Source organism: Galeopterus variegatus, unplaced genomic scaffold (assembly GCF_000696425.1).
Source record: "Galeopterus variegatus unplaced genomic scaffold, G_variegatus-3.0.2 Scaffold334, whole genome shotgun sequence".
In the NCBI taxonomy this organism is placed as follows: Eukaryota; Metazoa; Chordata; class Mammalia; order Dermoptera; family Cynocephalidae; genus Galeopterus; species Galeopterus variegatus.
Window position 1 is genome coordinate 297,084 of NW_007726445.1, and position 27,843 is coordinate 324,926.

The 27,843-nt window shown below is 51.0% G+C and overlaps 4 protein-coding genes across 7 annotated transcripts; 3 read left to right on the forward strand and 1 right to left on the reverse strand.

The window, feature by feature from the left end:
- Nucleotides 1–8: 8 nt before the first annotated feature.
- On the reverse strand, nucleotides 9–3,581 carry S100A1 (S100 calcium binding protein A1). 2 transcript variants are annotated; one of them, XM_008567618.1, is made up of 3 exons: nucleotides 3,477–3,581; nucleotides 1,282–1,439; nucleotides 9–277 (listed from the first exon to the last, which is right to left on the reverse strand). In XM_008567618.1, exons 2-3 carry the CDS (start codon nucleotides 1,420–1,422, stop codon nucleotides 134–136), a joined length of 285 nt encoding a protein of 94 aa, XP_008565840.1. In that variant the 5' UTR covers nucleotides 1,423–1,439; nucleotides 3,477–3,581; the 3' UTR covers nucleotides 9–133. The 2 variants fall into 2 exon arrangements, with proteins under 2 accessions (XP_008565840.1, XP_008565841.1); XM_008567619.1 differs by having other exon boundaries at nucleotides 1,282–1,435; nucleotides 3,477–3,574.
- Nucleotides 3,582–4,330: 749 nt separating this feature from the next.
- Nucleotides 4,331–13,903, forward strand: S100A13 (S100 calcium binding protein A13). Its single transcript, XM_008567620.1, has 3 exons — nucleotides 4,331–4,435; nucleotides 5,339–5,532; nucleotides 13,665–13,903. Exons 2-3 carry the CDS (start codon nucleotides 5,380–5,382, stop codon nucleotides 13,806–13,808), a joined length of 297 nt encoding a protein of 98 aa, XP_008565842.1. The 5' UTR covers nucleotides 4,331–4,435; nucleotides 5,339–5,379; the 3' UTR covers nucleotides 13,809–13,903.
- A 2,544-nt stretch (nucleotides 13,904–16,447) lies between these two features.
- Nucleotides 16,448–18,624, forward strand: S100A14 (S100 calcium binding protein A14). 2 transcript variants are annotated; one of them, XM_008567622.1, is made up of 4 exons: nucleotides 16,448–16,515; nucleotides 16,885–16,998; nucleotides 17,463–17,609; nucleotides 17,821–18,624. In XM_008567622.1, exons 2-4 carry the CDS (start codon nucleotides 16,969–16,971, stop codon nucleotides 17,956–17,958), a joined length of 315 nt encoding a protein of 104 aa, XP_008565844.1. In that variant the 5' UTR covers nucleotides 16,448–16,515; nucleotides 16,885–16,968; the 3' UTR covers nucleotides 17,959–18,624. The 2 variants fall into 2 exon arrangements, with proteins under 2 accessions (XP_008565844.1, XP_008565843.1); XM_008567621.1 differs by lacking the exon at nucleotides 16,448–16,515 and having other exon boundaries at nucleotides 16,762–16,998.
- Nucleotides 18,625–19,788: 1,164 nt separating this feature from the next.
- S100A16 (S100 calcium binding protein A16) lies at nucleotides 19,789–25,293 on the forward strand. Of its 2 annotated transcripts, none has more exons than XM_008567624.1 (3): nucleotides 19,789–19,892; nucleotides 24,051–24,228; nucleotides 24,497–25,293. In XM_008567624.1, exons 2-3 carry the CDS (start codon nucleotides 24,076–24,078, stop codon nucleotides 24,653–24,655), a joined length of 312 nt encoding a protein of 103 aa, XP_008565846.1. In that variant the 5' UTR covers nucleotides 19,789–19,892; nucleotides 24,051–24,075; the 3' UTR covers nucleotides 24,656–25,293. The 2 variants fall into 2 exon arrangements, with proteins under 2 accessions (XP_008565846.1, XP_008565845.1); XM_008567623.1 differs by lacking the exon at nucleotides 19,789–19,892 and adding an exon at nucleotides 23,271–23,355.
- Nucleotides 25,294–27,843: the final 2,550 nt, after the last annotated feature.

Below are 27,843 nucleotides of genomic sequence, written 5' to 3' on the forward strand. Positions count from 1 at the left end.
GGTGGGGGGGGGGGGGGGTTGGAAGGGCAAGGGTAGGAGGGAGGGGAAGGATAAGTGGGGTGAGGCAGAAGCGGGGTAAAGAAGCAGGTCTGGCAAGTGGAGGGGAAGGGCGCTGCCCACTGGGGCTGTCTGCTCAACTGTTCTCCCAGAAGAAGTTGTTACACGCCACTGTGAGAGCGGCCACCAGCACCACATACTCCTGGAAGTCCACCTCCCCATCTCCGTTCTCATCTAGCTCCTTCATCACCTTGTCCACAGCATCTGCATCCTTCTGGGCCTGCAGAGGGAGGAGAGGGAGGTGTATAGATAGCACTGGTTCTGGGGCAGGGGGGTGGTTGAGGAGATGAGCGACAGGGAGAACTACATCTAATCGTGGGACTCTTCTGCTTCCCTCCTTAAAACATTCGTGGGCTTCTGTCGAACCCACAGAATATGCTCCTTAACCTGGCGGAGTTAATATAACAACATCAGTTACCATATGTTGAGTCCGACCACGTGACAAGCACTACACTAGGAGCTTTACAAGCATTGTTTAATTCAAATACAAACAGTATGAGATAGGTTTCATTAACTTCTATTCCAGAGAAGAAACAAATTTGACAGTCCGTGGTTACATAAATGAGCCCGAAGTCACACAGCTAGGTGGTAGCAGGGCCAGAATTTGAACCCAGTCTAATAACACCTCAGAGCTGGTGCACTTTCTACTGTATCTCCAGCTTCTCCTTTCCTATGTGGCCCCGGTGAGAATTTGCAGTGCACTTTTCTGCATCCTTCCTGCCCTTCAAAGGAAATTATAGAATGCTTACATTCTTGTCTCTCCCATGCTTTTGTTCATGTATATAGGCACCGTCTCCTAAAATGTCGACATTTCCCCCAATAAAATTCCAATGGAAATCCATGGGTCAAGTGCCACCTCTTCAGAGAAAACGTTTCACTTCAACTGGCTTCATAATCTCCCATAGCCCTTTCCCAGCTCCTCTCTTACGGCTCTGTGTACTTCCTGGAGTTCATGGTTTACTTTCAAGTGTCAGTTTTTTCCTTCTAGACTGGGAGCCTCATTATTGATGAATCTACCCAGGGCCTACCACTTGACAGGTGATCAATAAACCAGGGCATTTGACTTCACCCTGGAGCAGTAGGGGAGCCTGGACAAACCCAGAAGAGCAGCCTAGGGGAGGAAGGAGATGGTTGGGCTGAACTGGGGTGGGGTGGAGAGATGGCAGGGAGGTGCCCATCCCATGCCCCCACCCTTCGCCCGCTGTCCTCCCACTCTGTGCTCACATCCAGGAAGCCGGAGAGCTCGGTCTGCAGCAGCTCTTTCAGCTCCTTCTTGCTCAGCTTGTACTTGTCCCCCTCCTTGCCCGAGTGGGTGTGGAACACGTTGATGAGGGTCTCCATCGCCATCTCCAGCTCAGAACCCATTGCGGCAGCACACCTACCTACCCCCCACCATGGAAATTAGTTGGGGACCAGATTCAGGGTATCTGGGGTCTGAGTGAGGGGGGCCCTCTGGCCTGGCCCTGGTCCCACAGCTCAGATAGCCATGAGATCAGGATGCTACTGCAGTTTATCTTTCACTGAGATTTTACAATGTGGGGGAAACCCCAGCAGACCCTAAATCCAGACCTGTTCTCTGTGTCCCGCAGTCCATACCTCAGCCAGAGGGGCAGGGTTGGAGCATGGAGGGAGAGCAGTTGGAGCTGGAGCTGGAGCTGAGCTGGCTCCAGAGGCTGAAGTAGATGTCTGCTGTGGCTTCTGGCTGCGTGGGCAGAGACTGAGGAGGGTGGGGCAGGCAGGGTGGTCACAGGACCCGGCCAGGCCTCCTCTGGCTCTATTTTTACCCTGGGCCTTGCCTGCCTAGCACAGCCAAGCTCTGTTGCTGGGGTGGTGGGCTGGGATCTCCTCCACAGCCTTGACTCTATTGCCCACCCCAGCAAAGAGTCAGTCTGGCATCCTTGGTGAGCCTGGTGGAGGGGGTGGCAGCCTGTACCTTCTTGGGGAGGAGGATCTCACTGACTAAGAGCTTCCTGTCAGCACCCTGGGGGCCTCTTTTGGTCCTTCAACTCTGTTCTCTCCTGAATATGTCATTTTGGCGTCTCTGAGATACACCTCCCATTACCTCCAGTTTGGTTCTTACTTCTCTGCAAAATTGTCCCTTCCATCAGGTGGGTGGTGGGAAGGATGAGAGGAATGTCTGAGCCTTTTCCCTGTAGTCAATGCTCCCAGAGAGGGGAAGAGAAGAACTGGAGGCCTTTTCCCTGCTGCTACCCACTCCTGACCCCAGGCCCAGCCTGGTTGATGTGGGGACATTGGGAACAGGGGAATGGGGCTGTATGTATTGGGAGAGATAAAGACCTGAGTGCATGAGGTCAAGGGGCTGGGAGAGAGCAGGAAAAGAGTGGAGGGGGTCTGTTGACAGAGGAGACTGTCAAGCCAGGGGGCCTCTTTCCCTTGGCCCTGGGACAACCAGGTCCTCCACAGCCCCAGGGGGCAGCTCAGGTGTCTCAGATCAGGTGTCCCCATCGTTCCCCAGGCTTGGGGGTGGATAGACAATGGGCCCTGATAGAATGACATCTCAGCTCTTCAATGGGGCCCTTGTGAGTGTCACCTGAACTCTGGACATGAGAAGCCATTGTCACAGAGACATGGAGGAAATGGAACCCAAGCCGGGGCTGATGGAGGGGATAAGGAGGTCCTGGGGTGGGAGATACTGGTGGCTCAGTTACCAGCCCCATCCAGGAGGGGCACCTGGAGGTTGCCTGGAGCCCCCAGCAGCCTGGGATTTTATGTGGGGACAGTTTTGAGAGAACCTGGGGGAAGGGCAGGTGGGAAAACAAAGAGGAAAGAAATGGGGAAAAGAGGAGTCTAGAGGTCTGGGCCAGGAAAGGGGAGGAGGAGAAAGGGGAGGTCCTGTGAAGGTACAGTTGGGAGTGGGCACAGTACCCTTGGGCCCCTCTTCATGATATCATATGATCCATGCTCTGCCACCCCCAGTCATCCCTGGGACCTGAGCTCTTGGCAAGGATGGAGTGGAGGTGGCAGAGACTGAGGCTGGAAGGGGTGGGGGTGGGGAGCAGAAACAGCTGTTGTATGTCTGTTCTCTTATTCTTACCCCATGGAGAGCAAGGCAGGGGCTGGGCCCCCCCCCAACACCTGGGAGACTGAGGGGGCCTTGGCAGGGGACTCGAGGGTGAGGTCTCCATGTGGGAAGGACAGGTGGCCTGGAAGCTCAGGGGCGGTTTCCCGCTGGCTTCCTGCTTTACTGAGCTCTGAGCTCTCTCTCTGACCTTCTCTTGCCTCCCCTCATCATCTGACAAACCTTGTCTCCCCCAAATCCCAAACTGCCACCATCCTGACTAATTCTTCCCAGACTTTCAGTGTACCACAATATCATTGTCCCCAGACTCTCGGAGCCCCTCCGAAGCTCCTTTATCCCCAACATGGCCAGGCCAGAGACCTAGTGGCAGGATACTCACGGTCGGCCTGGGCCCAAGGTGGGAGCAGGTTTTGGACGGACGGATGAGGCTGCAAATGTGGCTACTGGAGCTGTGTGGGGAGACTTTCTTCAGCCGTCCTTCCCCCGCTGGCCCCCCTCCCCATGGGCTCCACCCCTTCACACAGACACCCAGTGGGGCAAGGAGCCAGGAGAGGACAGAGGCGCCCTCTGTCTCCTGGGCTGGAACAGGCTGTCCTGTGTCTTTCCCCCAGCCTCGGTTGCCCCCCTCCCACTTGCTGGGTACCAGCAGACAGGGCGCAGGAGGAAGGAGGTAGAAAAAGAGGTTTTGGTAGGGGTACTGAGATGTCTCACCCCCAGCTTGGCTGTGCAGCCCCTGTTCTACTGCGTAGTCCAGGGGCTGGCTGTGCCAGTTGGGCAGGGGAAGAGAGAATACCCCTGCCAGGGTCTTAGCCTGGAGCTCCCTCATGAGATTTCCCTGAGGGGTTTCAGTCTGACAACTCCACTATGGGGTCTCAGCTTGGGGTCCTCTGAGGGGGTCTTGGTCTGCAGGGTCCTTGGTGGGATGCCATTCTGAGGGGTCTCTGTGGCATTTCTCAGATTAGGCCACTCAAGGCTGAGCTCTGTCAGTAATCACCTCCCCCTCCTTCTACCCCCATCAGACACACTCCTGATTAGATGTGAGGCCCTGGGGGCATCAGCCCCTTGTATTGGGAGGGATAGAACCCTAGGATCCTTGTTGAAGGGGATCTGTCCCGGCAGCTCCTCCCCCCAGGGGGGCGAGCGTGGCTCTGGGCTGGGGGGCTGGGATTCCAGGCTTGATTGCCAAGGGCGAGAGGCGTGATTGGGCGGTCTCCTCTCTTCAGAATCAACTACGGAAACTTGACACCTCCGGGCTTGGAGTGGCTGTTTCCTCCCTCCCCGGCCCATATAAACCTCAGCCTACGGCTCCTGCTCGCTGCACCCCACCTCCTTGACCTGGTGAGTCGCATCCTCCATCCCTGAAGGGATCCTTTTTTCTCCCTGGGCTCCCAGGTCCTGTCCCCGGAGCCAGCTCAGACGTGGATTCAGGAAGTGGTATTGGGAGATCGAGCAACAGTCCTTGTGGGCGCGGGGGGTAGGTGGACAAAAAAAGAGGGACGAGTGAGCTCGTCCCCTTCCTCCAGCCCTCCCCCTGCACCCCAGGGGGCTGTGAGGGTCTGTAACAAGCCCTTCCTGGGTGCGGGGAGTCAGAAGAGTCCCGTTCCAGGACCCCTGTCACCGGGAGGGTCTGTAGGTCCTGGGATCAGCTCTCTGCCTAGCTGCCGCTGAGGAGAAATGGGGGTGGGGGGAAGTAAAGAAGATGGATCTGGCCGGACTGAGGCAGCCCTGACCACACTTGGGCATTTGCCAGACCCAGGGCTGCTCTGCTGGTGACAGCGGCCAGAATGTGTGTGTGGGAGGGCAGAGTTCAGGCGGGTGGGGACCCAGGTCTCAACATAAACAAGCTTTGGAGACAAACAAACTCATGACCCTTTGAGGCTGGATAAGACAACAAGAAGGGGCCCTTGGGACAGAAAGCCCACAGAGGAAGGCTCCAGAGAAGGATCCCCAGACTGAAAATATCCTTCTAGATAAAAGGCTCTCCAGACTGATGGATCACCATAGGGGGTTCGCTAAGACACAAACACTTAAAAAGGGCCGCCAGACTGTGAGACCTACGGGACCCCCTGGCTCCGCCTAAACTGAGATACTATTTTCTGGTACCCTGCCTAAAGCTCAGCCTCTGTCCCTTCTCTCGTTCCCCATAATGCCTCCTGCAGGCAAAGGCCTAAGTGGCAACACCAAGGTAGGGATGTTTCAGGCTCCCTGATTCTCCCTCTCTGCTCCTTCCCTGTCCTGCAGGTCAGCCCCGTGAGGACATCAGCTCCAGCTCCAGGGTCCTAATGGCAGCTGAGCCATTGACTGAGCTGGAAGCAGCCATCGAGACAGTGGTCACCACCTTCTTCACCTTTGCAAGGCAGGAGGGCCGGAAGGGCAGTCTCAGCGTCAATGAGTTTAAGGAACTGGTCACTCAGCAGTTGCCTCACCTGCTCAAGGTAGGTAGAGTTCTCTGGGACTGAGATTTTGTGAGATGTGATTATGGCACAGTTTTTGTGAGGTGATTTTGTGGAGTATGACAATGAGATCACAAGAAAGGGTGCAGGGGGTCCGTGACTGCATGTTTAAATGGTTCTGGGTTTTCTTGCCTGGGGAGTGTGTGTGTGTGTGTGTGTGTGAACTAAGTAAGCAAAGATAACTGTGTCTGTGTAAGTGGGAATGAGTTATTGGGCTTTGTGCTCCCATCAGACATGCTGTTGAGTTTTCATGTCTGCTCTGGTCCTCTCGGGTCTCATTTCCCCAACATAGAACTGGACCCTGAGCTGGCTTCCAGGAGATTTACAGACCATCAGAGCTGGAAGGAGGCCAAGAGAAAACATAGTCCAAACTTCTCACTTCACATATATGGAAACTGAGGCATAGCAATGGGAAGGGGCTTGTCAAAAATAAAAACACAAGGGCTGACCCATGGCTCACTTGGGAGAGTGCAGTGCTGAGAACACCAAGGCCACGGGTTCGGATCCTATATATGCATGGCTGGTTGGCTCACTTCGGTGAGCATGGTGCTGACAACACCAAGCCAAGGTTTAAGATCCCCTCACCGGTCATCTTTAAAAAAAAAAGCCAAAAAACAAAAAAAAAAAAAACAGAAAAACACAAGGGCCAGCCCGTGGCTCACTTGGGAGAGTGTGGTGCTGATGATACCAAGGCCGTGGGTTTGGATCCCTATACAGGGATGACCGGTTAGCTCACTTGGGAGAGTGTGGTGCTGACAACACCAAGTCAAGGGTTAAGATCCCCTTACCGGTCATCTTTTGAAAAATAAAAATAAATTAAAAAAAATAAAAAATAAAAATACAGCCACCTTCATGGAGTCATAGACTCTCAGTGTAGGGGGCCCTGTGAAGAGCATCTGTGATTACTTCTCACCTCCTACGGGAGTCCCCTCAACAGCGGCCTGAGAGGGTCGTTCCTTCTCTCCTACACATAGGAGAGAGTTGGGAATTAAATTTCATTGACTCTGAGTTGGCATATCATTCCAGGCTGTTAACAGTTTCTTTTACAACTTTTCTGAAAATTCACAGGCACATAAAAGTGTGTGAATAAGGATTTTTTAAAACAGAAATGAGTTTCTGAAACTCATAGTCTTTCATCTGTGCAATCCTCTACACCTTCCGTTTTCTCAGACTTTTCCTTTTGTATTCTTACTGGAAACTTGAGGTTCTCCCCTGAAGGTACAACATTCCCTGCAGCCTCTTCAAACAGTGACTGTTTTCTTCTAGATCCAACTCCTTCTAGGGCTGGAAATGCAGGAAGACCTTTTTGCTTTTTATTGCTTCGTCCAGATCTTAGCTGCTGCTTCTTCCTGAGAACCCCTAGCTCCTTGGAAGCTCATCTACCACCTGCCATTCTTTATTTTTTGGCAGCTGGCCGGTATGGGGATCCAAACCCTGGACCTTGGTGTTATCAGCACCATGCTCTAATCAACTGAGCTAACCGGCCGGCCCCTGCCATCCTTCTTATTGTATTCCTTACAACTCTTCATCTGCTGGCCCACTGTTTTTCTTATCACTGCTTCTGTTGTTATTCTCCGTGGTCTCAGTATCCACACAGACAACTCATCTAACACCCAGGCCTTTCAATTTCTTGAACTCTTCATGTCCAAAGATCTCTCTGCTTGCATCTCAGCATCCCATTTCTCTGGTCATGCTTCTGACCTTGTCATTACCAAAATAATGCACCATTTCCAAAAATCTCGATTTCAAGCCTCCCTTTGTCTGACTCCCCACTCCTGTCATTACAATTCTGTTCCTTTAGCTAGTTCCTCCACGCCAGCATTTCCTTGACTCCACTGGTAACTTCGATCTCTCTCTCTCTCTCTCTTCTTTTGGCAGCTGGCAGGTACAGGGATCTGAACCCTTGACCTTGGTGTTATAACGCCACGCTCCAACCAACTGAGCAAAGTGGCCAACCCAGCCTTCAGTCTCTTGACTCCATCACTTTTTCATCTCCTATCATCATCCCTCATATCTTTATTTACCTTCTTTCTCAGCTCAGGTTCTAAGGCTTGTCATTATAATCACTCCCTCAACTTCTTTGATTCTGTCTCTCTCTGTCCTAGTTGTCTGGAAAATCCCAAGCCTGGTTAAATCCACCATTCTAACCCCTGCACTTGGATAGCTGAATCTGACTGGAGAAGAATGCACAAGTATGTTGACTTGCCTTACTTTAAATCCACAACCACAAACCCCAGGAGGACCCTTGGCAATACCTGCAATTCTACCACATTTCCCTGGTTGATTAATTTACCAGCTCTTTCAGATGATTGTTTCACAACTTTTCCTCTCCTTAAAATCTTGTACCTCTTTCCACATTCTCCCTCTCACTGAGAAAATAGGAACAATCTGGAAACTTCTATGTGCTCCTTCCCCCAAATCTGCCAGACTCTCAGCACATACCCTGCCTTCCTTCCTGTCGCCAGGAATGATCTGTCTCTGCTCCCAAGACCAGGCCTCCACTGGCGCCCTCTGTCCTACTTAAATACTTTCCTCTTGCAATTATTCCTTCTCTTTCTTGCCTCATCATCTTTTCCCTTTTTACTGGATCATTTTTATCAGTTTACAAATATGTTGTTTATCTCCCATCTTAAAAACAAACAAACAACAACAACAACAAAAAAAAAAAAAACAGAAAAAAGAAAATCTCCCTCCAGCTGTGCCATATATCTGCTTTCCTTTATAGCAAAACTTCTTAACAGCAATGAGAATAATTTATACTTACTGTCCCTACTTTCCCTCTCCAGGTCCAGAATGCTGGTAGGTATTTGGTAGGCCTACTACTCACTTAATTCAGATTTCTGCTCAAATGGCAAATACTCAGCATGGTCTTCCTTCACCAATGAATACAACGTCACCTACATTGCGCTCTATGCTTTTACTCTTGCTTTATTTTCTTTCAGAATACGTCCATCACAACTTGACCTCCGTTACATATGTACTTACGTGTTGCTAAGAATGTAAGTCTCATGAAGGAAAGGAATTTGCTCACTGTTTTATCTCCAATGTGTAGAGCAGTGTGTGACTCCTAGTAGGTGCTGAATAAGATATTGAGCAAGTGTCTTAGTCTGGGCTGCTATAACAAAGTACCATAGACTAGGTGGCTTATAAACAACAGAAATTTATTTCTCACAGTTCTGGAGGTTGGATGTACAAGATCGGGTTGCCAGCATGGGTTCAGATGAGGGCTGTTCTATGTGTTGCAGATTTTTGTCTTATTGTATCCTTAATTGGGGGAAAGAGCTGTAGAGGTCTTTGGGGTCTCTTTTATAATGGCACTAATCCCATTCATGAGGACTCCACCCTTGTGACCTAAACTACCTCCCAAAGGCTTCATCTCCTAATACCATCATGTTGGGGGTTAGGATTTCAATATATGAATTTTGAGGAGAAACATAAACATTCAGGCCATAATAATGAGAGAGTGAAATTATAAAAAAGTTGAAAGAAGAGAAAAAGAAAATTTTTTTTTTTTTTTAAAGATGACCGGTAAGGGGATCTTAACCCTTGACTTGGTGTTGTCAGCACCACGCTCAGCCAGTGAGCGAGCTGGCCATCCCTATGTGGGATCTGAACCCGGGGCCTTGGTGTTATCAGCACCGCACTCTCCTGAGTGAGCCACGGGCCAGCCCAACTCATTCTTAATTTTTATGGATGTTACCAACTTACTTCCTAACAAGGTTGTACCAGTTTACATGGCCACCCACAGTGCACACAAATGTCTGTGTCCTTGCCCAAAATGGGCATTATCAAGTTTTTAATTTTTGCTAATCTGGCCTTGTAACACCAAGGTCAAGGATTTGGATGCCAGATCCATACTGGCCAGCTGCCAAAAAGAAAAAAACTTTAATTATTTACAATGTGAAAATGGTATCTTTTTCTGATTTTCACTTCTTTAACTCTGAGTGTAATGGGATTAACATTTTTTTGGTAAACATTTATATTGCTTTTGGTGTGAACTGTTTATTTCTTTTATCAAAGACTTTTTTTTTTTTTTTTTTTTCCAAAAAGATGACCGGTAAGGGGATCTTAACCCTTGACTTGGTGTTGTCAGCACCACGCTCAGCCAGTGAGCGAACCGGCCATCCCTATATGGGATCCGAACCCGGGGCCTTGGTGTTATCAGCACCGCACTCTACCGAGTGAGCCACGGGCCGGCCCATATCAAAGACTTTTTTAAAAAAAAAATGATGACTGGTAAGGGGATCTTAACCCTTGACTTAGTGTTGTCAGCACCACACTCTCCCAAGTGAGCCAACTGGCCATCCCTATATAGAGATCCGAACCCATGGCCTTGGTGTTACCAGCACCACACTCTCCTGAGTGAGCCAGGGGCCGGCCCTAAAGACTTTTTTATATTGACTTTTTATAGTTCTTTATACAATAAAGAAATTAGACTTTTGTTATATGTGTTACAAATATTTTCCCCTAATTTGCCCTTTGTAATTTCTTTGACTTTTGTTTTTTGGTAGCTTTTGCCATTGTGGAGGTTGATGAAATCACTTTCTGTCAGAACCAGACAAAAACAGGGCTGGGAAAAACACAAAGGAGGGGGGCTCATGCTTGCTTTTCTGAGAGAAGAACTGTTTCCAAGGACTTTCTAAAACCCATCAGAAATCCCTTCGTGTCCTTCACGCATTTCTGTGATAAGGTTTATCGTTAGACATTCTTTAGAACTGCAGTAATTCAGATAAGATGCTCAGAAAGAATCTTGCTTAGTAACGGCATCTCAAACAATGAACTGGTGACAAATCTGGCTTTGAGCCTCTGAAACCAATGAACTCTATATCTAAGCAGCTTATGTGAACCTCTCCCTTTTTGCCAATAAAAGCTTTCTCTTACCCTTTCCTCATCAAATGCATACATGGCTTACCATGGTGTGCATTCCGGACTATAGTCCTATTTTCTTTTCCTTTTTTTAAAAAAGATGACCGGTAAGGGGATCTTAACCCTTGACTTGGTGTTGTCAGCACCACGCTCACCCAGTGAGCCAACTGGCCATCCCTATATGGGATCCGAACCCATGGCCCTTTTTTTAAAAAAGATGACCGGTAAGGGGATCTTAACCCTTGACTTGGTGTTGTCAGCACCACGCTCACCCAGTGAGCCAACTGGCCATCCCTATATGGGATCCGAACCCATGGCCTTGGTGTTATCAGCACCACACTCTCCCAAGTGAGCCTTGGGCTGGCCCCATAATAAGCTGATTTTGATCACTGCTGAGTTTATGCTAATTAGATGACTTAGGGTGGGGGCCCCCAGATAGCCTCAGGATGGGGCTGGTCACCAGAAGGACCAAGTGATGGAGGGCTGGAACTTTCAACCCCACTCACTGACCTCTGGGAAGGTGTGAGGAGAAGAGAAAGGGTGCTGGAGATTAAGCTCTGTAAAAACTCTTTTTTTTTTTTTTTGATGACTAGCTGGTAGAGGGATGGAACCCTGGACCTTGGTGTTATCAGCACCATGCTCTAACCAACTGAGCTAACTGGCCAGCTGAGCTAACTGGCCAGCTGGTTTATAAAAACTTTTTTTTGGTGGCTGGCTGCTATGGGTATAAAAACTCTTGAACAACAGAATTTGATGAGCTTCTGGGTTGCTGAACACATGGAAGTGCCTGGAGGGTAGTGTGCCTGGGGAGGGCAAAGAAGCCTCTCCCCAATACCTTGCCCTATACGTCTCTTCATCTGGCTGTTTATTTGTATCCTTTATAATAAACTGGTAAATGTAAGCAGAGTGTTTCCCTGAGTTCTGTGGGCCATCCTAGTAAATTATTGAACCTGCGGAGAGGAGTTGTGGGAACCTGGATTTATAGCCAATTGGACAGGACAGTTCATAACCTGGGACTTTCAATGTCTTTGAAGTGGGGGCAGACTCATGTGACTGAGCCTGTACCTGTGAGATTTGACGCTATCTCCAGGTAGATAGTGTCAGAATTGAATCGAATTATATGTAGGACACCCAGTCGGTGTCTGCTGGAGAATTACTTGCTGTGGAAAAACCCCAAATATCTGAGGTCACAAGTGTTCTGTGTTGAGTGTGAGTAGAGAGAAAAAAATTTGTTTTTTCCTTTACAATCCCTCAGTTTTCTTCAGGAAGGCATAATAGATTTCTACATTTATGCCTAAGTGTATTTTTTTTTTTTTACTTTTTAAAATAGGATTTTTTTTTTTTTAAAGATGACTAGTAAGGGAATCTTAACCCTTGGCTTGGGGTTGTCAGCACCACTCTCAGCCAGTGAGCCAACCGGCTATCTGTATATGGGATCCGAACCTGTGGCCTTGGTGTTATCAGTACCACACTCTCCCGAGTGAGCTATGGCCTGGCCCTAAAAATAGGATCTGTCTTATTATATTTTCTAAATATAGTTAATATTCTTATACCTAAAAAGCTGTTGGTTTTTATGCATTAGTTTTGTAACCAGACACCTATCATTTCTAACAGTTTTTTGGAGAAGAAATACAGAGTACTGGATAAGAGCATAAGCTCCGAGTCAGATAATCTAGGGTCAAATGCAAGTTCTTTTTTTTTTAAAAGATGACCGGTAAGGGGATCTTAACCCCTGACTTGGTGTTGTCAGCACCACGCTCAGCCAGTGAGCGAGCTGGCCATCCCTATGTGGGATCTGAACCCGGGGCCTTGGTGTTATCAGCACCGCACTCTCCCGAGTGAGCCACGGGCCGGCCCCTCAAATGCAAGTTCTAACCTGTCACTATTGGTTAGTTATTTAATCTTTCTGTGCCTTAATTTTCTCATCTGTTAAACAGACTCATTGTAATACCTTCCTGATTGGATTGGTGTTGCATTTACTCAACCCATACTTATTGAGCACTGACTGTGCCCTGTCCTGACACTGTCCTAGGCTTTGGGTTACAGTGGGGAACAAGCATCTGTTATGTGCCACACACACATTCTCCCAGGCACTGGGATTTTGATGGTGAACAAGACAGACAAGGTCCCTGTGCTTATAGAGCCTTTCATTCTAGCAGATTATGAGGATTAAATGAAATGAAGCATGTAATATGTTTAGCATAATGCTTGAAATGGTCAGCACTATAAAGTGCTTACATTTGATGAAATGTTAGCTATTATCATTCTTTTGTTTGTTTCTAAGTATACAATTATATAATTGCTAATACTGGTGAATTTACTTCTTGTTTCCTAATACTTATTTCTTTCTTTTTACTAATTGAGTATTTTTCCACTTCCCAATATAATGTTACACTAGCCATCCTTGCCTACCATTGGCAATACTCATTGTATTTTATAATTAAGCATGATTGTAGCTTTAAAAAAGTCTTGTTTAGCTCTTCTGTGAATTAGCTTTGTCCTGTCTAGAGATTTGGCGAGTCCTTCTCTACCTTCATCCAAATGTTGATTCACATTTTGAGCATCATACTCTCCCAGAGACATCCTTCTCTGGTTTGACCTATTATTGTTCAACAGTCAATTTTTTTGGTTGTGATTATTTATCTGGCAACAAATCCTTTGATCATGACATCCACTTTAGAGTACGCATACATTTGACAGGGCTTCATGAAAGGCTTTGTCAAGGGCCCCCTAGAAAGCCAGATATCCCCATGTCATTGCCATTCCCCTGATCTACCAGGCTAGGGACCCAGCTGGATAAATGAGAAGACATTAAGGTTCTGCAAATGAGCAGCTAAGTGCTGTGAGCTTCTCTAGCTTTCTGTGAAGAAGGAGGGTGGCCTAAAGAAGGCTTTGGGTGGTCAGACTTCATCCATCCCTACAACAGGTGGTGCAGTGGTATGGGGGAGCCCGCAGATTGTGTGCGTCCCTTCCCAGCTCTGAATTCTGTGACATCGTGTTTTTGGTTTATAATCAGCCATGGTGGGAATATTTACACCATAGCAAACATTACAAATGAGGCCCCCTTCCTTCTGCTGGTTGCCCCTTGGAGTTGGAACCCCATGGCTCTACAGTCGCGGGGTTGCGGCCTCATCCTTCAGGTAAGGGCTGGGCTAGGGCTCTCCGAGGGAAGGGTCCTAAGAGAATGGCAGCTGGCAATTCTTCCCTCCCTCCCTGTCTCAAGAACCTTCCCTTTGGTGTCTCCTCAGGATGTGGGCTCCCTAGATGAGAAGATGAAGAGCTTGGATGTGAATCAGGACTCGGAGCTCAAGTTCAATGAGTACTGGAGACTGATTGGGGAGCTGGCCAAGGAAATCAAGAAGGAGAAGGCCCTAGAGACCCGGAAAAAGTAAAGCCAGCTGGCCAGGATGGGGGCAGGCAGGACAGGGGTGGGCAGGGCTGTAGAATCTTTCTCCCCCCAAATAAAGCTTCCCCCTTGAAACACAAACGTTTCTTACTCATACCTCACCATCTCTTCTCTGAGACCAGGGTGTGGGAAAACTTTGCCTTGTCCTGAGGGTGGGTCTGAGAATTATGAGCTCCTTGAGGACAAGGAGTGTCATCCATTTTCCAACATTCTGCAGCATGTAGACCAGCTCTCATACAGAGTAGGTGCTCAATAAACAAATGACTGATGAATGAATATATGAAAAGTAGAGACAAATTTGGGGCAGGTGAGGTGACTCTCCCACCAGGTGCCTCCTGGGGCCCAGCCGATGGTGCTGCTCTCAGTTTTCTTATTCCTGGGGTTTGTGCACTGGACGATAGCATGAGCAGTGAACGTGTCAGGGGCTTACTATGTGCCAGGCACAGTGCTAAACATTTTCGTGCATTATTATTATTATTATTTTTTTTAAAAGATGACCGGTAAGGGGATCTTAACCCTTGACTTGGTGTTGTCAGCACCACGCTCAGCCAGTGAGCGAACCGGCCATCCCTATATGGGATCCGAACCCGGGGCCTTGGTGTTATCAGCACCGCACTCTCCCGAGTGAGCCACGGGCCGGCCCCATTTTCGTGCATTATATTAGTGAATCCTCACAGCCCTTTGAGGTAAGTACTATTTTTAAGTCCTATGTTAAAGATGAGGAAACAGGGGCCAGCCCGTGGCTCACTCGATAGAGTGCGGTGCTGATAACACCAAGGCCCCGGGTTCGGATCCCACATAGGGATGGCCGGTTCGCTCACTGGCTGAGCGTGGTGCTGACAACACCAAGTCAAGGGTTAAGATCCCCTTACCGGTCATCTTTTAAAAAAAAAAAAAAAAGATGAGGAAACAAATTTTGGAGAGGTTAAGTCACAAAGACAAGAATAGGTGGAACCGGGCAGGAATTCCAGAGCCTCTGATTAACTGGGATCCTCATTGGAGGGGCACTTGGGAATGCTAGACCCACTTTCCCGACCTCTCTTCATAGCAGGGGTGAAGCAGAAGAAGGAGGGACACCAGGTCATGCTCAAGGACTATGGGGTGAGGGTGTGGTGGCGCTGCAGGAAGCCAAACTTTTAGGGAACATGCTACCGCTCTTCCTTATCCTTCCTGGCCTGAGGGGCATGTGGTTTGCACTGCTCACCACCAGAGGGAGCAGGGCAGGGCAGCACAGTGGGGCTGCCTCCTAGGGCTGTCACTGCTATGCCCCCAGGTGTCCATGTGAGGCAGCTCTTAGTTCAGAGGAATAATTAGGCTGAGGCAAGCTCCCCATCGCGCACCATGAAAGGGTACCAGATTTTGACCTCCCATCTAAGGGCCCCAGACAAAGACCTCAGAGGGACCCCCAGTCTGGGACTCTGAGGGGCTATTGGCAGAGACATTCTAGAGGGGCTCCCACCCTGGGAAACTCCTCGGGGGGACTCTAGGCTGAGGTACTCTGAGAAACCTCAGATTGGGTGACTCGGAGGGGTCCCCAGATTGAGGCCCTTCAGAGGAACTTAGAATGAGACACTCTTGGAGGGGCCCCCAATTGAGACCCAAAGAACAGGAGATTCCCAGAAAGTGACACTGTGTTAGGCATTGGGATATATGTCCTCATCTTAAGAGTTTAGGAAAAAAGCCCAGGAAATTTGGCTCTGGGTCCCACCCCATCCTTGCCCTAACCCAGGCAGACCCCTCTGCCCTTCTTCCTACCCTCTCTCCATGACTTCAGCCTCCAGGCCTCTGGGCCTGGACAGGTGACAAGGGCCACCTGGGTTGGGCTGAGTATCTGGACCTACAGTCTAGGCTCACTGGGGTGTCATCCTGGGTACTGGATTGGGGGTGGGTGGGGGCGGGCTGTGATGCAACTACTGGGTTAGGGAGGCGTGGGCTTCTGAGGGAGGGTAGAGCATGCAGCTCAACCAGTCTGGAGAGGTGCTTTGCTGCCAGGCAACCCATCTGGGCCTTGCACAGGTACACTCTGCGCTGCTGAGGGGAGCTGAAGCGAAGTCAGGTCAACACTCAGTCTGACACCTCCACTAGGCTGGCCTCTGCTCCTTCCTCCTGACCCAAGTCTCCTCCATTCATCTCTCTGCCCTCAGGACTTGGGTGTCACTATCTAAATTGGCCCTGGTTGGGAGGAGTGTGTGTGTGTTACACAGAAAGTACCCAGAGGCCCCTTCAGACCTCTCTCAACCCACATACCCCACTCTCCTCTGTCCCACAAACAATGCCTTGATGAGCCTCTGCTTCTCCTTTCCCAGTTCCTGACTCAGACCCCCTCTAATTCCTGCCCCACAATTCCCCCAGGACCTTCTGCCTCCAGTGCAACCCCAAGGTGTCTCTGAGCCCTCCCTCTCTCCTTTTCCCACTTCCCTCCCCTCTCTCCCTATGGCTCTGTTTGGGGCCTAGGGCCGTCCCAGACCCAGCCTTCCATGGCTCCCTCCTGTGGCAGGGGTGGGGGCAGCCTCTGGAGCTCCAGCCAAAGGAGGGTGGGGCCCACAGAATTGGCTCACAACCCAGGCTGCTGCAATAGAGGGGGTGGCTTAGGGATGAGGCCCAGCCCCCTGCTTCCCCTCCCTTCCCCCAGGTATAAGAGCTGAGCTCAGGTGAGCTGGCTCCTCCTGTCCTGTCCCAGCGGCTGCCAGCAGGTAAGGAAACCCAGGGCTTTCCACCCAAATGGGCTGCCCCCTGTCTAGAAGGCACACGCAGACTATCCTACCCTAGTTTGCCAGGGGGACCAGGTCCTGCAGGTCAGCATGTATGTGTTTCAAACAGAGGTGTGTGGTTGAAGGAGGTGGGAGGAATGAGGCTAAGGTTGAGGCCCTAGGGATTCCTACTAAATGAGTTGGCCTGGGGGCTGTGACCTTAGCTCCTGGAACCTGGGCAGGGACTGGGCTCATGTGGAGTTGGCTCTGACCCCTTGGGTGAGGTGCAGAATATCTGGGGTGGAGCCAAAGGGGGCAGTTGAGAAAGAAATGCTGAACTCTCCTCTCACTGCAGGCCACCCCCTCCTCTAGGCAGATCATGAGCTATCAGCTCCTCTGGGGCAGGCTGTAGGACGACAAAAGTCTCACCAAAGGACCAAGCACACACCGGGCACCATGGGACAGTGTCGGTCAGCTAATGCCGAGGTGGGCTCATTCACTCCCGGACTGTCTTTCTGTTCCCATGCTCCTGTCCTCCACCCTGAGGGTCTATGTCTCCCACTGATTTCTGCTTTTCACCTTGGCCTTGCCCTGCACCCCAGACTCTGCCAGTGAGACTGGAGCCCCTTTCCTGGTGCCCACACAGGGTGATGTAGATGGAGCCCTCCTGGGAAGAGGCTGTCTGGGCACGTGCTAGGACCTGCCCTGCCTGCTGGGTGGTGGCGGGAGGCAAGCCTTGCCCAACCTGTGGCTCAGGGCAGAGTCCACGGTGGCCTGGAGGCTGGGGTGTGGGCCAAGGGAGAGGGACTGGACTCTGGGCTCTGGAGTGGGCAGGAGCCCACATACCTTCCAACTGTCTTCTGCCCTGGTGGCTTTGCCAGGCTTCTGGGAAGCTGGGTATCATAAGGTCATTTGAACGTACCTGACGTGGTGCTGTCCTCTGCCCTCAGGATGCCCAGGAATTCAGTGATGTGGAGAGGGCCATTGAGACCCTCATCAAGAACTTTCACCAGTACTCGGTGGAGGGTGGGAAGGAGACACTGACCCCCTCTGAGCTCCAGGAACTGGTCACCCAGCAGCTGCCCCACCTTATGCCGGTATTGGGGGAGTGGGCCCCGCCCCAGCCAGTACCCTGACTTCCCAAGCAAGTGCTCCAAGACCCCACCCACACTGGCACTAACCACCCCCAGCCCTGCCCCCTTGTCAGTGCCAGGTAGGCTCAGGTCCTGCTGCTGCCCCTGGGCAGGGTGGGGTGGGAAGATCTGAAGGTGCTGCCTCGCTGATCTGTGGTGTCTTCTCTCCCCTCAGAGCAATTGTGGGCTGGAAGAGAAAATTGCCAACCTTGGCAGCTGTAACAACTCTAAACTGGAGTTCGGGAGTTTCTGGGAGCTGATTGGAGAAGCAGCCAAGAGTGTGAAGATGGAGAGTCCTGCCCGGGGGAGTTGAGAACTTCCCCCTGGAATTCTTGGGGGGCTGTTGGGGAGAGGGGACCTTAGAGACTGTGGCCTGGAAATAAAACTTCTCTCCACCACCACCACCCTAATCCCCAGCCTGCACCTCTCCTCACCTCTGCAAGGTTCAGGTTCATAACACCCTTCCTAGTGCAGGGGTCTCTGCACTTCTGTCCTGGGCACTCTGTGAAGCTCATGGGTCCAGGAGTCCCCACCAGAGGGAGACTCAAGGGGTGGGTTGGGGCCAGGGATGGATATTGAGGGATGCTGGAGAGATAAGGATGATCTAAGGGTCAGGTGATTTGGTAGTGGGGGAAGGGCAGAGGAGCTGGGCTATGGGAAATGATTTGAAGAGTGGGGCTGGGAGTATGGCTAAATATTTGGTACTAGGAAGGGTCTCTAAAAGCTTACCCTCCTAATCTCTTCCCCAACCCACTCTAGCTGTCTGTCCAGTGCACTCCCTTCCTGCATCCGCTCTACCCCAGCCACCTCCTGGGACTCTGTCCTTGGGCTTGGGCGGGGGAGGAAGGAGGGCATGTTTGGGGAGAGGCTGGGGAGGCTGTGACTTTGGGGCGAGAGGACCAGCTGGGTGCTTGGGCATTTAGAATGATGGGGTTTTTTTTGTATCATTTGATTAATAAAAAAGATGTAAAAAGTGAAAGATGTTGTTTTGACTGGACACCCACTCCACCAGGGCCCATGGGTGAAGGGGCTTGTGGGTGAATGACGGGGCCATCGGTGGCACATGTGGGGTTGGAGTGGTTGGCAGGGCGAATGAATGGGGACTAACTTTTCCCCATGGATTTGGATTGAGGGTGGTACCAGACCCAAAAGGTGGGAGACCTGATCCTCTCTGAGGGACAGGCTCCTCATTGCCAGTGGGTCCGCCCTCCAACAGGAGATGAGGGCATGTGTGCATACCTGGGGAAAGGAATGAACCCAGGTGTCCTAGGGCTTGGCTGACTAATAGCGAGGGAAACATGGGGCTAAGAAACAGGCTGACCGGCCTGGCTTTGAGGCCCAGCTCTGTCGCTTACTATCTTTGGAACTTTGGAGCACGATCTTAGAGTATCAGTATCCTTATCTGTAGAATGGGGATATTAATAGTACTTTCCTCATAGGATTGTTAGGAGGAAAATGTGATGCATCATGTAAAGTACTCATCAGAGAGCCTGACACACAGTGAGTGCACAGTGAAAGAAAGTCATTACTGTTGGAGTGGGTCAGTGGGTCCCCTTTCTGGTTTCAGCTGCTGCCCCAGAATAGGGAGGTCAAGCTGGCCAGTTTCCTTGGGTCTCTTAGGGAAAGGGTGGGGGGTAGGGCGTTTCCAGAGGAGATTTCTGCTGTACAGGAGGGATCTTATGGATGGGTCTCAGGAGAGCTCTTGATGGGCTGAACTGAGGATGGAAGACCAGAGAGCCAGCCTGGTTCCTGGTGCCTGCCTCGTGACTTGAGCCCACAGAAACCAGGCGTTACTCCTGAAATCCCAACAGCAAGGAAGTTTCTGCTATCAGAACTTGTCTGTTGGAGGTCCCTGAAACTGGGCTCTCAGTGACCCAGGTGAGAAGGGCAGGTGACAGTGCTTCCCTTCCTCTCTCTACCGGTTCTGCTCAGGCCCTGCAGGGTAAGGAGGATGGAGTTGGGGGAATGCCAGCTTCTACCACTCCCTCTGGGGTGGGGGCAGAGGGGTGTTAAAAAAGGTGTGTATCTCTTTAACAAGGGCCCAACCCAGGGCCAAGTCAAGAGGGAGCTCAGTCACTACCTCCCCACCGAGCCAGCTCAGCCAGGCAGGGCCAGGAGGGAGTGGGACAGATTCTGGGAGTGCAGCGGGGAGGAGTCCCAGCTGGGCTGAGCGCGGGGAGCAGCTTGGCAGTGCCAGAGCTCAGGCCCCAGAGCCCTGCTGCAGAGAAGGTGGACCGGAGGAGGCAGGTGAGCACGCTGGGCCTGGTCTGGGAGGTCTGGGGCTGCTGGAGGGCCCCTGCTGGCTTGGGAGGCCAGGAGAAGGGGCAGTGAAAGGGGCCTGGGGAGAGGGGCCTGCCAGAGACAGGGCAGGTTTTCGTTATTAACTTTCCCCGAAGGCCAATTTGGAAATGGGGAGTCCTGGTAGGTTTGGGGGCTGGGTGAGGCCTTTAGAGAAGTGGATGGGGTGGCAAGACCCCTCCCCAGCCCTGCAGCTGACTGGGCTCCTCTCCAGGGGCTGGGTCACCGGGCAGAGTGTTTGGGAGCTTTGCCACAGCTGCTCGATCTTCCCCAAACAGAAAAGGGCAAATGTGTGTTGGTGGCGGTTGGGGAATGATCAGACCCTGGACGCAGACCTCACAGGGATCTGGAAGCTGTGTCCTGGTAGAGGCAATGGGGTCCAGGAGGAACCTGGGAGGGCCCAGGGAGGCTGAGAACTCCAGGAGAGGAGGCAGGGGCTGGGGTGGCCTCTCCTCTACCTCAGGACTCAGGCAGGTCCCTGATGCAGGCCCCATTGTGTGTGGGGAGCTGTTCCTTGGGAGGGACGATGAGACTGTGGAGGAACCTGGGCGAGGCCTTGGGGGAGCCTGGGAGTTCCCTGAGAGGGGCTGAACCTGGGAACCTCGGCAGCTTCTCTACCTCAGAAGCTAGGCAGGTCCCGGCTTGACTTGCTTTGCTTGGCAGAGCCACCACACTATTGAAGCACTCCCTGCCCAGCCCAGTCAGGATGGGAAGGAGGGCAGGGGTGTTAGGGAGCCAGGCTCAGCCTTTCCCCACCAACTAGTAGAGCTCTCTGACCCGCATGTGTGTGTGTGCGCGCACGCGTGTGCATGCGTCCATACCAAACTCCTCCAATCCACTTGTCCGGAAGAAACTTCAGGGGAGCTGGCTTCCTGCTCTGAAAACAGAAACGGGTAGAAGGTAGATGGACTGCCCAAGCAGAGCGGATTGACAATGGCAGAGTTCTTTGCTCTGTGTGTATGTGTGAGTTAGATGCAGGGAGCCCTGCGTGGGTGGAGAGGCATGAGGCAGGGCACCTGTGTGAATGATTAGCCTTGTGGAACTGGGAAAAGAGCTTAAGAGGGAGCAGAGAATGGGGCTATTGAGGCTGGAGAGATCAGTCTGAAACAGTCTTGCAGATAGAGATAGGTACATTGGTTCAGTTCAGATTGCACCTTTCCTGTATGTTGAAAGCAGTTGGGACAAATGAACTAAAAAGGGAATAAATGAGTGAGTGAGAGAATGAATGCACTACTGAACAAGTAAGTGAATAAATGAGAGTGAATAAATGAGTTAATGAATGAATGAGTAAGCAAATGAATGGTGTATAAATGAGTGAAAGAGTTCGAGGTAGATAGAAGGAAAACAGATTGACAAACTTAGGCTTGAAAGTGGGCTAGACTCTGAAGAGAACAGTGACTAGGAGGCACAGGAGTCTACAGACACATCCCAATGCTTGGAAATAATTTAAAACTCAACAAGTGTGTGAGGAGTGGGAAGAGAAGGTGAACTTTGGAGGGCGTGGTAGACGTTCAGGGCTCCAGATTGAAGGGGACTAGGAAGGTGGGGGGCTCTGGATTGAAGAGGACTGGGCAGGTGGCGGGTGGTTAGGAGGCACTTGGAGGGGTGGTGCTCAGAACCTGGGGGGGAGGGTGGGGCTGCAGTGGCTTAGATCCAGGGTCATGGTGTCAGGGCAATTTAGGCTTTTGGAGAAGTCAGCAAGCTGGGCTGAGGTGGGTGGGGTGGGGGTGGGCGACTCCTGGTTGCTCAGTCATGAATCAGCCAATGAGAAGATAATGAGAGTGTTGGGGAGGGCTGATGGCCCTTTGGAAGACAAGTGGTCTCCCCATTCCCTTTTTTTTTTTTTTTCTGGCACTTGGCTGGTACAGGGATTGAACCCTGGACCTTGGTGTTATCGGCACCATGCTCTAACCAAGTTAGCTAACCAGCCTGCCATTCCCACTGTTTTGAAAGGGTCTAGTATACTCTGTCCATCTTCCCCTCTCCCCTATCTCATGCCTGGAGACCCTCTGGCAGGCATGAGGAGCAGGTGGCTATGGAATGGGTGGGGTGGTAGAGCTGTCTCCTGGTCCCCAGGGGAGGATACCCTTCCTTCAGAAAAAGCTTCAGAAACACTTGTCCAGATGGTTATCTCCAGCACTGTCCATTTTACAAGAGGAAGGTGGGGAGGGTACGGGAGCTGAAGCTACCTGTCTGGGTCACCTGGCACCCCTGAGAGCCAGTGACTGAGTGTTGCCTGCTTGGCTGCTGGCAGAGGCCAGGCGGGGTTTAGGCATGGTGTTGAGGAAGGGCAGGAGGAGTCTCCTCTAGCCAGAGAAATGACTCTGAGAAAGCAGGTGGTGGGAGAGGTGGGCTGGCCACAGGGGCGAGGGGCAGAGGCACGCCACCCAAACACTCATTCCTTTTCCGTTCTGTCTCCCTGACTGGTTCCTGCAGGATTCCTCACTTAGGGACCAGGTCTGGGATGGTTAAGGGTGGGGGTGGGGAGTTCTCTAAATTTGCTCACCTCTTGGCACAATCCTTCCTGAAATGGGCACAGTTTTCAGAATCCTTAGGAATGCTGGCCATGGGCCTGGGCTCCCCCCTGACCCGAGGGCAGTGGAGCAGACAGATCATGGGTGAAACAATTGTCTTCCTCCTCATTTGTGAATGTTGGAGAGTTTGTATGAAAGTCTTACAAAGGTGTCAACATGGAACCACACAGTTACACACTTAACCAATAAAGAGTATGGTTTTCTGCAGTCCCAGGACTATCAGCTATCCCTCGTCCTTCTAGCCACCAACCGGAGTGGTCAGGTGGGTGAGGCCAGAAGAGAAAGGCAGGGTTTCCCTTCAGAGATGCTCCAGCCTGACCCCTTTCCCTCTCCACTCTCCTTATGGGATCCTGGCCTACTCTCTCTCCATCTCTTTTTACCTTTAGAAAAAAGCTTTGTCAGAGAAAAAACTTAGAAAGGTGGTAAACGGGCATGGGAGTGGGAACGGCCACGAGGCGGGTTGGAAGGCAGGTGGCAGGGCAGGCAGCTGCTGTGGTGGGGCTTGGTGAAGCAGACCTCCCTTCCAAATCAGAGTTTCGGTTAGTCAGGCCCAGACAGTGGCTGTGTCCCCGCTGTGCCCACCTCCCCTCTCCAGGACCAGCTGGGCAAGGCAGCTGGAGCTCATTCCTGGGCTTGGGGGTGGGAGGGGAGTCTGCTTTGCCCTGTTGACTTGGGGGGGCTCTGGGCATGGGCGGCGACTCACAGAGTAGATCCGCCTGCTCCCCTCATATCCTGTTATTCAGAAGGCTGTATCCACTTGGAATGTGAGTGCCTTTTGTCCTGGGGCGAGGGGGTGGTGCATGTGGCCTCTGGCAGGCTGCCGCTGTGTCCAGGGTCCGTCTCCAGCTGGGGCAGATCTGGGCCTGGCTCCTCTTTAGGTAAGGGGTGGGAGGTGTTCGTGGGTCTTGCTGTATATTTAGGGATGGGTGTGAGGGAGGAGAGGTAGCAGAGTATGGCTGGGGTGTTGCGCACAAAATCTGATTTGATGGAACAAGACCTGGTCCTTTCCCAGAGAGGGGCAGCCATGGCCTGAGACCCTGGACTCACTGCCCTGCAGCCTGGCGAAGGAATTGGGGAGGGTCTGGGTCCCTGTCTCTTGGTTTGTTGCCTGGGGTGGGGGTCTCAGTCAGTCCTGGGGGTGGGAGATAATAGCCCCTGATCCCATCCTCTTGGCTATTCCCAGCAGTTCCTAGCTGTGTTTGCCGCCAGAGCAGTGGCCCCGGGTGGCCAACCAGGGAGCTGGGCTGGAGTGCTGGGCAGTTACTCTCCTCCTCTTCCCATGGGAGCCTCTTGCTATCACCAGAGCTCTGATGAGCCAGCAGCCCAGTGCCGAGGGCTGGGGAAGGGCCTGGAGAACCTGTTGAGGCTGTTGGGCTGGGGAGCACCTGGATGAGAGGGCCACATAGTTCTCATTCCAGGGCCCACCCCTGCACCCTCCCTGCATTCCCCTTTCCTGGCCTTTTCCCTTCTCCAGAGGACAAGCCAGTTTAGGAGACCAGGGCCTAGAGTGGGCGTGAAGGAGGAGGTTTGGCCTGTGGGGGCGCTTCTCATCTTCCCTCCTCACGGTGCCCAGGCCTGCAAGGAGGTGAAGTAGTGAGATGGCGGACAGCTACACGGAGCTGGAGAAGGCGGTCGTCGTCCTGGTGGAAAACTTCTACAAATACGTGTCTAAGCACAGCCTGGTCAAGAACAAGATCAGCAAGAGCAGCTTCCGCAAGATGCTCCAGAAAGAGCTGAACCATATGCTGACAGTAAGGTCCCCACCTGAGGGCCCTGACTCCCCCTCCCCACCAAGCTTCTGTCTTTTCAGAGTTACCACCCCCAGGGTCTCCACCACTGCCTACCCCCCACAGGCCTCTGCCTTCTTTGGGTTCCCAGGCCTAGCCAGTGAGGGCTCTGTTTGAATTTTCCAAGAACAGCAGCTGCCCAGGCCAGACCCTGGGACTCTGCCTAGGGTCCTGTCTGGGGGCTCTCTGGGGCTGCCACCCTCCATATTGCTGACTCCTTATTCCTCCCCAGGACACAGGGAATCGAAAGGCCGCTGACAAGCTCATCCAGAACCTGGATGCCAACCACGATGGGCGCATCAGCTTTGATGAGTACTGGACCTTGATAGGTGGCATCACCAGCCCCATTGCCAACCTCATCCGCCAGCAGGAGCAGCAGAGCAGCAGCTAGAAGACCTCCTCCTGCCACACCTTCATGGCACTGGCCCATGCTCTGCCCCTGGTGCTCTTCCCAGGCTCCTTCCTTCCTCAGAATCCTCTGCCCACCCAGTCCCCTTTCCTCCCTTCTCCTGACCCTTGCTGAACAGGGTGAGGGGCGATATCAGGGCCTCTTTGTGAGTATCTCAGGCTGGGGGTGCCTCCCTGAGGGTCTCAGTCCCTGGAGCCAGCAGACCCTAGGGGCCCCTCTGTGAGATCTCAATGCTGTTTGGGGACCCCGAGAGTTTCCTCACCTGTTCAGCCCATATACCCTACCAATGTCTGATGTTCTTGCCTGACTCTGGGCCTGTCCTGACCTCTGGAGGTCAGCACCTCTGGAGGTCTGCTCGCTACTTGAGGACTCCCTGCTTCTGATGGCAGCAGCAGCAGCAGCAGCGACCTCTCCCCCTTCTCTTAGCCCCTCTGCTGGGTAGAGAAGCAATTCCAAGGACTTCCCTCCAGTGGCCTGTGTGTCTGGGAACGAGCTAAGCAGGGCTGAGCCTCTTCCCTCTGCTCAGCCACTGAAATAATGGTAATAAATGCTGGATTCAGAGTTTGTATTCCCCTCACCTTTGTGATGCTCATTAAAACCTTCCCATTCATTGGAAACTCCTCATGCCTTGGTGTTCCTTGCCCTGGGCCCTGAGGCAAGGGGGAAATCTCACAGAGAAAGGCCAAAGGCAGAGCAAGAAAGAAGCCAGAACTCCTGGATCCAAACAGGTGCTGTGAGCCCTAGGCCGGCTGTTCCTTCCCATCTGCTCCACGAAGGGCCAAAGGCCATGTGTCACCATCTCTGGGCCCTCATAGCCCGCACTTCATATTCAACTTCCAGGCACATAGTAGGTCTCATTTAGTCTCACCCTTTCATGACAGAGGGACCATGGCCTTCAGTCTTGAGCCTTGAGTAGCACTGAGACCCTGAGTACTCATCAATAGATTATTCCAAAACAAAGAGAAGCTGTGGGATGGGGAAGAAGGGGTGCAAGGAAGGAGGGGTGTGGGAGGCCAGAGGGGGAAAAGAAACCATGACATTATTGCTGCTGGAGGGGAAAATGCCAGTTTCTTGGTTTCTCCCCTGCTCTTGCACTGAGGGAGCCTCTAGCAGGAAACTCAGCCTGCAGAGCTTGGGATTGGTGGTTTTCAAATGGGGTAATGTACACCAAGGTTTAAGATTTTCCAGAAGATGCACAAGTACAGACAGTTTTATTGGAATCCACTTACAGATCGTCAGCCTTCTAAAATTGATCTGCCTTGCAACAGGCCAGCAGGCGCCGGTCCTCCTTTCCCACTTCTCCATCACAATAACACTTGCCCATTTAAAAATAAAAGGCACACCCTTTATCTGTCCTGAATATTCCTATGCTGCCTTGACTGAATGTTAAAAAAGAATTCATTCACATTTTCTGGTGTGTGTGTGTGTGTGTCTTCTTGTCTCTGTCTATCTATCTATCTGTCTGTCTGTCTGTCTAGTTGTGGTAAAAACACATAAGATAAATTTACCCTCTATTTTTAATTATGTGTGTATTGTTGTACAGCAGATCTCTAGAACTGTTTCATCTTGCATGGCTGTAACTCTACAGCCATTGAACAAGCCTGTCCCACCCCTCACCCTCAAGAAAGCACTATTCTACTTTCTGTTTCTATGAGTTTAATTACTTCAGAGTCCTCACATAAGTTGAATCATATTTGTCTTTTTGTGATTGGCTTTGTTCACTTAGCATAATGTCCTCAAGGTTCATCTATGTTGTAGTGTATGACAAGATTTCCTTTCTATTTAAGGCTGAATAATGTTCCATTGTATGTATACACCACATTTTCTTTATCTGTTCACCTGCTTGTGAATGTTTAGGTTTCTTCCACGTCTTGGCTACTGTGAATAATGCTGCAATGAACAAGGGGGTGCAAATATCTCTCCAAGATCTTGTTTTCAATTCTTTTGGATATACATCCAGAAGTGGTATTTCAGGGCCATATGGAAGATCCATTTTTAATTTTTTGAGAAACGTCTATACTGTTTTTCCATAGTGGCTGCACCATTTTACAATCCCACTAACAGTGAACAAGGGTTGCAATTTCTCCATATCCTCACCAACACTTACATTGCTTTTTTGATAGTGGTCATATTAACGGGTATAAGGTGATATCTCATTGTGGTCTTGATTTACATTTCCCTGGTGATTAGTGATATTGAGCATTTTTTCACATGCTTGTTGGCTGTTTGTACATTTTCTTTGGAGAAATGTCTATTCAAGTCCTCTGCCCATTTTTTAGTCGGTTTATTTGGTTCTTTTGTTGTTGAGTTGCAGGAGTTCTTTATATATTCTGCATGTAAACTCCTTATCTGATACAGAGTTTGCAAATATTTTCACCCATTATGTAAGTTGCCTTTTCACTTTGTTGATTATTTCCTTTGCTATGCAGATTTTTTTTTTTTTTTTTTTTTTAAAGATGACTGGTAAGGGGCCGGCCTGTGGCTCACTCGGGAGAGTGCGGTGCTGTTAACACCAAGGCCACGGGTTCGGATCCCATATAGGGATGGCCGGTTCGCTCACTGGCTGAGCGTGGTGCTGACAACACCAAGTCAAGGGTTAAGATCCCCTTACCGGTCATCTTTTAAAAAAAAAAATAAATAAAAATAAAGATGACCGGTAAGGGGATCATAACCCTCGGCTTGGTGTTGTCAGCACCACGCTCAGCCAGTGAGCGAACCGGCCATCCCTATATGGGATCCGAACCTGTGGCCTCGGTGTTCTCATCACCGCACTCTCCCGAGTGAGCCACAGGCCGGCCCTTCCCAGAACCATTTGTTGAAGAGACTATCCTTTCCCTATTGTGCGGTCTTGGTACCCTGTTGAAATCATTTCACTGTATACATGAGGATTATTTCTGGGCTCTCTGTTATGTTCCACTGGTCTATATGTCTGTTTTTATTACTGTAGCTTTGTTATATTTTGAAATCAAGAACTATGAGGCCTCTGGCTTTGTTTTTTCCTCTCAAGATTGTTTTGGCTGTTTGGGGTCCTTTGAGATTCCAATGTATTTTAGAATTTTTTTCTATTTCTGTAAAAAAATGCCGTTGGGATTTTGACTGAGATTGTATTGAATCTGTAGATTGCTGTAGGTAATATGAACATTTTAACAATATTAAATCTTCCAATCCAT